Source organism: Onthophagus taurus, chromosome 1 (assembly GCF_036711975.1).
Source record: "Onthophagus taurus isolate NC chromosome 1, IU_Otau_3.0, whole genome shotgun sequence".
Lineage (NCBI taxonomy): Eukaryota > Metazoa > Arthropoda > Insecta > Coleoptera > Scarabaeidae > Onthophagus > Onthophagus taurus.
Genome location: NC_091966.1, coordinates 248,325 through 260,840, shown reverse-complemented (window position 1 = coordinate 260,840; position 12,516 = coordinate 248,325). Strand labels below are relative to the sequence as shown.

The 12,516-nt window shown below is 37.3% G+C and overlaps 1 protein-coding gene across 14 annotated transcripts in view; it reads left to right on the top strand.

The window, feature by feature from the left end:
• The window catches only part of LOC111425167 (disco-interacting protein 2), a 144,887-nt gene that overhangs the window by 130,561 nt on the left and 1,810 nt on the right, over positions 1-12,516 (top strand). For 12 of the 14 annotated variants that reach the window (XM_023059055.2, XM_023059049.2, XM_023059012.2 and 9 more), the window contains 4 exons: positions 4-235; positions 4,078-4,211; positions 4,281-4,948; positions 8,151-9,077. In XM_023059055.2, the coding sequence (XP_022914823.1) occupies positions 4-235; positions 4,078-4,211; positions 4,281-4,948; positions 8,151-9,077 (1,961 nt within the window). The remainder of the gene's footprint in view (positions 1-3; positions 236-4,077; positions 4,212-4,280; positions 4,949-8,150; positions 9,078-12,516) is intronic. The other 2 variants (XM_071201471.1, XM_071201433.1) reach the window with 1 other exon arrangement.

Genomic DNA, 12,516 nt, shown 5'->3' with positions numbered 1-12,516 from the left:
TAGTCTTTCCAATGGATGTCGAGAGTGTTACAAGCTGTAGATTCAATTCATCAAGTAGGAATTTACTGTTTGGCTTTAGTTCCGCCAAATTATCTTCCAAAAACCCCATTGGGTGGTATTCATTTATCAGAAACAAAGAGGAAATTCTTAGAAGGAACTTTACACCCAGCTAATGTGTTAATGTGTCCCCATACTTGTGTAACAAATCTTCCAAAGCCACGGGAAATACACTCTGGTAAGTAATTATTTTCGTCTCAAATCATCACCTCGATAATGTTTAAGTCTTGTGGTGTCCTGACTTATTAGTATCTACTTACATTAGTAATATAGTTTGTTTTATTTGGTGGTCTTGTTTTGAAAGGCTAAGGTGACGTTACCTAACGTTGTTTATCCTTGTAGATTGGGTACTATTTATGCGTCAAAGATGATACCTTTTTCATACCTTGTAGCACCTTGTAACGTATTTGTAATGATTTCAGTATATACATATAATATCCTTCACCTCCGCCATCCATACTCCCTCCTCTACAAAACCTCATCCATGGCGGGCTCCCACTCTATACAGGGTTTTAAAGTTTCAGTCAAAGTTTTAGTTTCATAAGCTGACCTATTGTAAACATCATTAATTCTAACAATTTAGATGCAGTAATTATATGATTACCATGGTTACGATGGTTAAGACAAAGTTTAATAAATAATAAGATAATATTAAGTTAATTAATACAGTTCATTAATAATTTAACAAAACAAGTAATAAAGATTGTCGAAGAAAATCGTTCAACCAGCATAAAAACAACGAATATTTAACAAATTGGAAAAGATTCATGTCATAATAAATGTTCAATATGCGCACCATTTATTTCTAAACACAAACGGATACGTTTTCTAAATGAACTTCTAATGCGTTCAAAGATACCAGGAATTTGTTTTACTGTGTCAAATGCGTTACTAATTTTATTCTTCAAATCCTGCACATTTTGAACGTCTTCAGAATAAACAATTTGTTTTAAATGTCCCCAAAACCAAAAATCTAACGGATTTAAATCTGGTGAACGAGGTGGCCCTCCTCGGCCAATCCACTTATTGCCAAATCTGTTATTTAAGTATGCTCGAGTAGCGCGTGCATAATCGTGCATAAAGTAGCAATCTTCTAGAATTTGTTGAGATAATTCATCAAATGCCTCTGTAAGGTCATTTTGTAAAAAATGTATGTAGGCATCGGCTGTCAATCTCTTTGGAAGAAAAAATGGACCTAATAACTGATCACCTATAACTCCAGCCCATATATTAACACTGAATCGCCACTGATGATGAGTTTCTAGTATTGCATGGGGATTTTCATCGCTCCAAACGTGCGCATTATGAATATTAAAAATTCCGCTTTGAGTAAATGTTGCTTCATCCGTAAATACAATGTTTATGGGAAAGTCGACGTTTACTACCTCTTCCTGTATGGCCCACCTACAAAAAATCTCTTTTTTCGCCATCATTTTCTGTTAGAGCTTGAACGGTGTTGTAATGATAAGGATAAAGTAACTGCTCCCTTAAAATGCGGTGAACGGTTGTTTTGTTAATGTTTTCTTGCTGGTTGAGGCATTTTCATCAACTCTTCTCAAAACTGCTTCTTCTAATTCCACCGGCCTTGTGTAATGTCTCTCCGTGGAATGGCTGTGGGTTACGCTTCCCGTTTCTTTTAATCTGAGAAATAGTCTGCTAAAGGTGTTGTGACTATTAGGCAATCGTCTGTTCGGGAACTTTTGCGCGTAATGACGAGCTGCTAACGACGCATTTCCATCAGCTAGTCCGTAACAATACACCATATCCGCCATCTCTTCCTTGGAGTAATTAATAGGAGCCATACTTAATAGTTTTATTAAATTAAATAGTAAAATAATAATTTCGTGAAGTATTATTATTTTTTTTTGATTAGACAACTTATCGTAATCATAGTAATGACTTAATTATTATAAAAACAAATTTAAATTCATGATGTTAACAATATCAACTTATGAAACTAAATCTTTGAATATCTCGAAAATGGTTCATTTTCGGACCTATGTTTATTAGGCTTTTTTCGTTTATTTTTGATCATAGAATACGCTGATGCAGTTTTGTACAATCGTTGCGGGACACCCTGTATATCAGCGAATAATCATTCCCATAAAATCTACACATCCTCTCCTCATTCTATATTTCCTTCTTGCTTCTTTCTATTAAGCCTTCCACCTTTTCTCCATTGCCTTCATCTGTCTTCTTGCCTCCTTTCTTGCCTCATAGCATTCGCTATCTAGTACATTTAGGTCCATTACTACCATCTTTTAGTTAAATTTATCTTATAGATAAACCCATCTACTAGCCAATCAGACCGCGTAAAATAGCCGTAACCACGGTAATAATCCCTTAGATAGCTTAACCAGAAGATGGTAGTAACGAGCCTTACCCTTATATTCTCTCTTCATTCTTATACAGGGTGTCTCAGCGAGACCGGTCATTAGACGTTTCTGGGGTTCTGGCCAAACCAAAAATTTGAGAATGCAGACTTAAGTATTATCACTTACGTTCTCTTCATCTAAAATATTTTCAGATTTCTAGCACTTCCGGTTATACCGGAAGTCGCCACCTACTTTATTTCTTTAAATGGAACACCCTGTATATTTTTACATATTTGGATTTGTCTGTTTTCAAGGTTTATAAATAACTTTCCTTTTTGCAATTTGATTCGGCCGTTCTCGAGATATTTGATTTTTTCTAGAAAAATCTGCTCCAGCGGACATTTGTTAAAAAAATCTCCAAAAAATCTCCAAAAAATCCATATGATATGTGTGCATTTTTCAAAAAACCCTAATTATCTCCCAAACTAATAATATTAGGTATGGGACATATGGGATATAAAGGATGTAGAATGAACCACCGAAGACGACTAAGAAATAAAATATGGGGGGTACCATTTCAAAAAATGAAGTTATGGTACTTCCAAAATTTGAAAAGTTAACGTGCCATAGTAAAGTGACCAAACGTTCTAGACAGCAGTTCTCGGCACCAAAACATACTCCATCATGTTGCTTAAGCATGTTCTCAATCCTAAATTGATATCCCAAAAATCGAGTGTTCTCTGATTTTTTGAACAAATGTCTGCTGGAGCAGATTTTTCTGGAAAAATTCGAATATCTTGAGAACGGTCGAATTAAATTGCAAAAAGTAAAGTTATTTATAAACCTTGAAAACAGACAAATTCAAATATGTGAAAATATACAGGGTGTTCCATTTAAAAAATAAACTTGGTGGCGACTTCCGGTATAACCGGAAGTGCAAGAAATCTGAAAATATTTTAAACGAAGAGATCGTAATTGATAATACTTAAGTCTGAATTCTCAAATTTTTATTTTGGTCAGAACCCCAGAAACGTCCAATGACCGGTTTCGCTGAGACACCCTGTATTTTTCTATGAATTTTTCTATCCCATGTTCCGTCCAATCGTAATTTATCACTCTCGTCCGTCCATTCATCATTCATAATCACATAGGTATATGTATAAATCGATTTGTCTTGGAATGTTTAATAAAGTAATCACTATTAGAATGACTCTTATATGAACCTAAGTATATATTTTTTGGTACAGTTTAACACAAGGGAAATAATTTATTACTATACAATTTTTGATATTATAGAACTTTACTTATAAATTATTGGGTACAATAATTCTATTAATAAACTCATTTAAATTCATCCTAACCAATCATCATAATTTTATTCGGTTAATTTTAATTGATTAATTTTAATTTAAGTTAATTATTTCAGCACACGCAATGTTAACTAATCCCTTACAAAATCAAAATTCACCTCCTTTTAGCGTTTTCTTCTTAGCACATGAAAATTTTGATGGGCACATTACGAATTTTCCAAAATGGAAACGCACGGGATGCGATTTGGCACTATAATAGGCCCCCTTTTATTATACACTTAGGTGTCACACCCCAAAAAGAACCTTTTTTGAAATTATACACATCCATACACTCTAACTAACAAAAGAGCTTGAGCTTGAATGATGCTATAGCATGTTGTTCCTCTGCCTTTCAGCAACCGACTGTGTTTCAGACGTGGGCCCCGCGTCTGTTATCGTCGGCAACCTCGTTCAGGGGAACCGGCTGGCGAGTGCGCAGGGCCGTGATATGGGTCTCTCGTGGGACGACGACAATGATGATTCTAAAAAGGTATTTGTTTACATTTAATTTATATTTACATCCAATTTCTTTCTAACATTAATTCTTTATTTATTTTAGAATTCATTTTTAACTGAGATTCTTCGTTGGCGTGCCAATCAAACATCCGATCATAACCTCTTCACGTTACTAAATAGTAAATGTTCCGTAGCGAAAGTGTTATCATGTTCTGAGCTGCATAAAAAAGCCGAAAGAATTGGAAATCTATTAATAGAAAAAGGACGAATAAATACGGGTGATCACGTAGCTTTAATTTTCCCGCCGGGTTTAGAATTAATCTGCGCGTTTTATGGTTGTTTGTACGTCGGCACGGTTCCGGTTACGATTCGTCCTCCTCATCCGCAAAATCTCCAAACAACTTTACCCACTGTTCGAATGATTGTTGAAGTGTCCAAATCGGTTTTAATTCTTAGCACACAAGCTGTGATCAAATTGTTCCGATCGAAAGAAGCGTGTAGCGTTATTGACATCAAATCTTGGCCGCTAATCTTGGATACAGACGATATGCCTAAGAAGAAACTTCCTAATCTTTATAGAGCACCCACACCGGAAATGATAGCTTATTTAGACTTTAGCGTTTCAACAACTGGAATGTTGGCCGGAATTAAAATGTCTCATGCGGCTGTTACCGATTTATGTAAAAGCATGAAATTAGCTTGTGAATTGTACCCCTGTAGACATATTGCGTTGTGTTTGGACCCTTATTGTGGATTAGGATTTGCTTTATGGTAAGTACATTTTGTTAATTACACTGTTGGAAATAATTCACGAGCACACCCTGTATAATCTGCGACGACCTATCCTGGTTCGGTCCTAGGAAAATTGGTCTTGGTGCCCTGTTATGTATTCGGGATGTTAACGGTCTCGGGCGCCACCTTATGTTTAGAGAGTTAAGGAACTCTTTCGCCTCCAGGTAACTTTTGGGGGTTACAGTCGGAGATCCAAGGATTCGGTATGGGAAAGAAGAAAACAAGAAAAATTCGGAAAACAAATAACTATCAACTTTATTAATAATAAAATAAACAAATAGGAGGGCAGTTTATTGCTTTGTGACCACGGTCGGAGAATGGGGACGGTGGGAATAAATTGACAAGACTTTGACTTTATAATAAATGAGTTTAAATTAAACAAATAAAAAAAAATGAGGCGGAGGTATGGGATACACCTGGAAACCTTCCTAAGGTGCAAAGGAACGGAATACTCGAAGAACCTTCCAAGATTATTAAGGTTGGGACAAAATGTACAACAATTAATGAAAGTTAACAAAAATAAAATCAAAGTCTTTCAAAATAAATCGGACTTACGGTAAAATTGAAATACGGATATTTCTAAGAAAAAATTAGCGGGTGTCTTCGGAACTGTTGAAGTTGTCGTAGATGGAACTGATGAAGAACTGTTTAAGGACTGTTGTAGAACTGATGAAGAACTGTTGAAGGACAGTTGAAGCTGTCGTAGAACTGATGAAGAACTGTTAAAAATCAGAATTTTGGCCGGCTATTTATACCATTTTGGGGCGAAAACTGGATTTTTCCGCGTGGGGGATCGTATCAGTACAAGTTATCGACTAATTTACAATGCGCGGCGCTAATTAACAAAAATAGCAAAATTCTGACGGCGCTATCGGATGCGGGACATAAAATTACATAATTACAGTCTTTGAACGGGTAAAATCGGCTAAAGAACGGCGGAGTAATTAACAATTAATCAACAATAATTAACGGAAAAATTTATAACACAAATCAAAAGATACCCTTACTTATACGGAAAATCACAAAAATATTTTTAACAAAATCGGCCACTGTTTACGGCACTTATATTCACAAACGTTTTCCCGACCACGTGTTTCACGTTAAAACCAATTAATCGGTATTAATTTACGCACACCTTAACACAAAACAATTCCAGCAGTTGGATGATGTTCGGGGCAATCCTACATGGGCAATATTTTCAACGGATGACCATCAGGAATGGAGTAATTTAATTAATTACGATGCGGGATGATTTTCGGTGAATTATTGTATTAATAATAAGCGGATCATCTTTAGAATCGTTCAACGGTTATTTCATGATATTTGTAAATGTTTGAAATCGGTTTGATCGGTCTAGGATTTCTAATTCCGCATCATAAAAAATAGTCGCTATACGGTAGCTCGACGGTAGCTCGCTGGCTGCTGAAACTTCCTCGGGACGGTCGGCTGGACTGATAGAAACATGTGGCTTGTCGTATCTTGTTTGGAAATTTGTTAATTTCGGAATTATTTAATTATTTGATAATAATTTTTCGGAAAGCACATGTTTTCGTGATTCAGCAATTTTATTAATCACTTTCATTTATTGATGATTCGGTCAGGGAACGTTGTTGGAATTTAAGATAACGGTTTCGAAATGGAAAACGGAGAAAATCAAAGTCTAATTAAGAAAATTATCAAAATTAATAAAATGTGAATTGGGTTGCATAAACGGGCGGTGATAAGGAGATAAGATATCTTTTTTGGAATTTCTACAAATCGGGTGGAAACTGTAACGTATCGAGGTAGTGTGGGAAGTATACTCGGATATATTTAATTTTCGGTAATTTTTCTGGATTACAAGTCTGAACGCGTGTGTCTAGCGCAATAAAATTTGGTATGGAAGTAGTACTAAAGTAGTGTAACTTACTCTCACAAGGAGAGCGGCACAACTCTGCTGGGAGGAGAAACATCAATAGCGAGAGTATCCCCCGTGAGCTTCGCGTATCATCGCTACACGACGTGGCATGGAGTCTATAAGTCGCTGTATTGTAGCAAGAGGGATGGCCAACCATGCCACCTCAACTGGCCTCCATAGCTCCTCAACGTTAGCCAAGGAAGCCGGATAACGTAGAAGTCTCCGACCAGTCATGTCCCAAACATGTTCGATTGGATTTAGATCCGGAAAACGAGCTGGCCTAGGAAGCATTCGTATACGGTGCTCTTCCACAAAGGTCTGTACAATACGCCCGATGTGCGTTCGGACGTTGTCGTACATGTATAGCAGACCTGGGCGCCGCCGAACGTAGGGAAGCACAACGGACCGTAGCACCTCATCTACGTATCGTTGACCCGTCATGGTCTGCTATACAGGCAGCAGACGTGTACGTCCACCATTTGTAATCGCACCCCATACCATAATGCTCGGTTGTCGGTGGATACGGCGTTCTTGCACACACTGCCCGAGTAGACGATCACCACGTCTCCGACGAACTAAAATTCGTGCTCAATTCGAATCTTGATTCGTCGGAAAACAAAATGTCCCTCTACTCGGCAACCTACTAATGCCTAGCGTCGACCCACTCGTGACGTCTGCTGCGGTGCTCGGGTGTTACTGGAATCCGCTGTATTGCACGACGCGCGCGCAGTCCACTATCTACTAAACGCCGCCATACAGTTCGCGTAGTGAGTGCGCAAGAGTGCGATCCTCGTGTGCTGGGGTCGCGCAGGGCTGTCCCGGCCGCGGCTGTAGGTGCCTATGTCCTACCTCAGACCATTCTCACCATGCCCGTTGCACTGCCGACAACGACCGCTCGAGACGACGTGCAATTTCACAGAACGATACACCCTCAATGTGCATACCCTCAAACATTCCTCGCTCCAACTCGCTTAAGTAACGCGATCGCCCATCCATTGCGCACAGAGTACAATAACAATGTGGTTCCTCGGACCACACTAAAAACGACCGGTGTTTTCCATCCACTTCGGTCTCCATAGCGACGGAATGTTCCACTTGGAAGAGCGGCTCAGTCAACAATGCCACGACGGAACAACTCGAAACTCGATGAATAAACTCGTCTACAGTAAACCTTTGTGCTCCGCAAATATCATGGATTTATCTTCACGCGTTCAGATTATATAAGGTGTGCTCGTGAATTATGTCCAACAGTGTAAATTCGTATGTAATTAAAATTTTTGTTAGGTGTCTCATTGGAATTTATTCTGGTCACCACTCAATATTAATACCTCCGTCAGAAGTAGAAGTAAACCCAGCTCTATGGTTAACTGCAGTAAGCAACTATAAAGTAAGAGATACATTTTGTTCTTACGGCGTAATGGAACTATGCACCAAAGGTCTTGGATCATCTGTAAATCAATTGAAAACACGCGGAATTAATTTAGCGTGCGTTCGAACGTGCGTTGTCGTAGCGGAAGAACGGCCGAGAATAAATCTAACCACCAGTTTTTCAAAACTTTTCAGCGCATTAGGGCTTAGCCCTCGAGCTGTATCGACATCGTTCGGTTGTAGAGTAAATGTAGGTATTTGTTTACAAGGGGCGTCGAGTCCAGAACCGTCGACGGTTTACGTCGACTTACGAGCTTTAAGAAACGATAGGGTTACTTTAGTCGAACGGGGAAGTCCACACAGTTTATGTTTGATGGAAAGCGGAAAATTACTTCCAGGCATTAAAGTGATCATTGCCAATCCCGAAACGAAAGGTCAATGCGGTGATTCGCATTTAGGCGAAATTTGGGTACAAAGCGGGCACAATGCGAGCGGTTATTATATGATTTACGGCGAAGAAAGTGATTACGCCGATCATTTTAATGCTCGATTGGTTACGGGAAACACGGGAGAGGTTTACGCTAGGACGGGATATTTAGGATTTTTAAGACGTACCGAAGGAGCTCAATCGAGTATTGGAGATGAATCGACCATTTTGGGAGGAGGTAGCGATAACGATTCCGTTGGAACGCAACACGGACTTTGTATGGATTCGCCAGAACTTCATGATGCCGTCTTCGTCGTTGGTGCTTTGGACGAAACCATTATGTTAAGAGGAATGAGATATCATCCCATTGATATTGAAAATAGCGTTTTGAGGTGCCATAAAAAAATTGCTGAATGGTAAGTCAATTTCTATATGAATAGGTATTTACTAAGGGCCGGTTCTTCAATCGCTAGATAAACTCCAGTTAAATAAATCTCGGTATAACTTGAAAAGTCAATTCTCGTCAGTTTAAAGATCGATATATCGAGAACCGTCCGATGAAAAAAATTGCGGTTAGCTTTGTTGTATTCACTGAACATTTCTACGTAACATATGTGAATTTGAAAATTTTCGACTCCGCGGTTTTCCTAAAATCGCGAGTTAAATGAAAAAAGTAACCTATTTTTGACGGTGCCGGCAACTTTGTCCACTTTGCGATTTTTTTTCTCAAAAACTATCCGACGAAAAAAATTCAAATTTGAATAGGTGATACCCTGATGTGTTCTTAATGATGTGCATATTTAATTTTTTCGATATTCCATATAGTTTCGCGGAAAATCGCGGTTTAGTAAGATGCGGTGTAGTCGAAAACGGCTGGTTGGATTTTAACGCGGTTTTAACCAAAATATGGTAAATAATTGTGTTTGTCGAATCCTCTTATTGGGTTGTCAAAGTTTTGTCCCCATAATTTTTTTAAAACAATTTAGGCGTGCTATAAATTAAAAAGAAATAGAAATAAGCCATGCAGGGGGAGAGGGGTTCCGTTCAGTTATAAAAAGTGGTGCTGGTTGTGTTCCAGACTGGTTTCGACGTGGCGTACTGAAGTCTGAAGGGATTCCGGTAGTTCCGCCTCAGAATGTAACAGACGCTCAAGACGCATTGCGCGCCCTAGAATATTTTTCGTATAATTATTTTGTATCTGTTTGTAATATTTATTTATTTCATTTCACCTTCGCGCGTATTTTTTTCAATATATTACATGGTATATGCGTGAATGGTAAAGGTAAAATGAAATAAACAAATACTACAGAAAAATACAAAATAATTATACATATACATATAATATACAGGGTGTTCATTTCAAAACTTTCCACCTCAATTTCTGTAAATCCGGAAGTTTAAAAAGAAAATCGCTGAAATAGGTAAAGAATAAAACCAAGGGGAACAACTTTTTATTCAAAAATTCACTCACTCACTTCAACCCCCCGCCGCCAGAAACCAACCCCTTAAAAATCTTAAATGGAAAGGGGTGTCAAGTGATACCTCATTTTAAAGGTCTTTTAAGGTACTACATGTTAGTATTTATTTTTTTTAAATTGATCGATTCGATTTCAAAATTTTTGCGAAAATCTTTGTTTTGTATTTCCCGCTTTAATTAATATTAAAAACTTTAATCACCTTCTTAAAAGCAAGAATAAGTAATCTTTTATTATTAATTTATAAAATTAAATTACCATGTTCGTTTTTACAACGACCATTAAACCTTTATTATTTCGGAGCAATCCGAAATCTTTGATATTTAGGTTATTTTGACAATGATATACCTACGTTGGCTAGCTTGCCTGGCGTCTGTCAGAGATATTTAGAAAAAACGATTTCTGTTTCATTTTTCTTTTCTTTTAGGTTTATTTGGTTATTACTTAAACAACTTTTAACTGCTTGAAACGTTCTATTTTATTTTCAGTTATTTAATTATGTACAAAAACTTTTTGCAGAGAAAATCAACTTAATAATTGTTCAAAGTGTTGTCCGTTATTAGCTAAACAATGGTACAACCGTTGTTCAAAACTACGGCGCACATTTTCAAAAACTTCCCTTTGAATTCCACGGCAAGCTGCAGTAATTCTCTGACGAAGTTCTTCTAAATTTTGAGGTTGAGGGGTAAATACAACAGACTTTAAATGACCCCATAAAAAAAGTCTAATGGCGTCAAATCTGGTGATCTATCCATCTGTTTGGAAACGTATTATCTAATCACTGTCGTACTGGGAGAACATAGTGAGGAGGAGCTCCATCTTGTTGAAAATGTAATTCATTCTCATCAAGTAAGGCATTTTCTTCTCTATCCAACTGATTCTCGAGAGCTTCCGTAATTAGTGGATTGATAGTATTTTCTAACATATCCAAGTACACTTCGCCGTTTAAATTTCCATCGATAAACACTGGACCAATCACTTGGTCTCCCAAAATGCCGGCCCATACATTAACTTTTTCAGGATATTGTGTATGCCCTTCTACAGTCAGATGAGGGTTTTCATTACTCCAATATCTGCAGTTATGTTTATTTACAAATCCATTTAAAGAAAAAGTACATTCATCACTAAAGCAGATATTTTTCACAAAAACGTTGTTATTATTAATAATAGTGGTCACTTCTTCACAAAACTGTATTCTCCTGTCAAAATCGTCTTCAGTTAGCTCTTGATGTATTTTCAATTTATAAGGATGGAATTTGTGAAGTTTTACAACTTTATGAACAGAACCCAAGGATATACCAGTTGCACGAGATACCTGACGCAATGAAGTATTGGGGTTGATACCGAAATGACCCAACACTTCCAGTTGAGCGGTTTCATTCAAAACTCTCGACTCGTTATGTTTTATGTTGGCAACGGACCCAGTCTGAGTGAATTTCTTCATGATCTGGATGCCTTTCATTAAAAACTGCGGCAGTTCGTCGAGCACATTCATTTTGGGATTCATACATTAATACAATTTCAATTCTTTCCGGCAAACTGTAAACCATTATTGCTGTTTTATTTAACTTATTTTAATGTAAAATACTTTCAACAAAATTTAGTTTAATTCATAATTATACGTGTTTAGTTTTCTTAAATATTTCCGATTGCTCCGAAATAATAAAGGTTTAATGGTCGTTGTAAAAACGAACATGGTAATTCTTGCTTTTAAGAAGGTGATTAAAGTTTTTAATATTAATTAAAGCGGGAAATACAAAACAAAGATTTTCGCAAAAATTTCGAAAACGAATCGATCAATTTAAAGAAAATAAATACTAACATGTAGTACCTTAAAAGACCTTTAAAATAAGGTATCACTTGACACCCCTTTCCATTTAAGATTTTCAAGGGGTTGGTTTCTGGTGGCGGGGGGTTGAAGTGAGTGAGTCAATTTTTGCATAAAAAGTTGTCCCCCTTGGTTTTATTCTTTACCTATTTCAGCGATTTCCTTTTTAATCTTCCGGATTTACAGAAATTGAGGTGGAAAGTTTTGAAATGAACATTCTGTATAATTATTCTATGACGCGTCTTGAGCGTCTCTTACGTTCTGATGCAAGGTCTACCGGAATCCCTTCAGACTAGACTTCAGTACGCCACGTCGAAGCCAGTCTGGAATACACACCAGCACCATCTTTTCCAACTGAACGGAACCCCTCTCTCCCCGCATGGCTTATTTCTGTTTCTTTTGAATTTATAGCTCGCGTATATTGTTCTAAAAAAATTAATGAGACAAAACTTTGAAAAACCCATAACAGGATTCGACAAACACAATTATTTCTACATTTTGGCTAAAACCGCATTAAAATCCAACCAGCCGTTTTCGACTATACTGCATCTT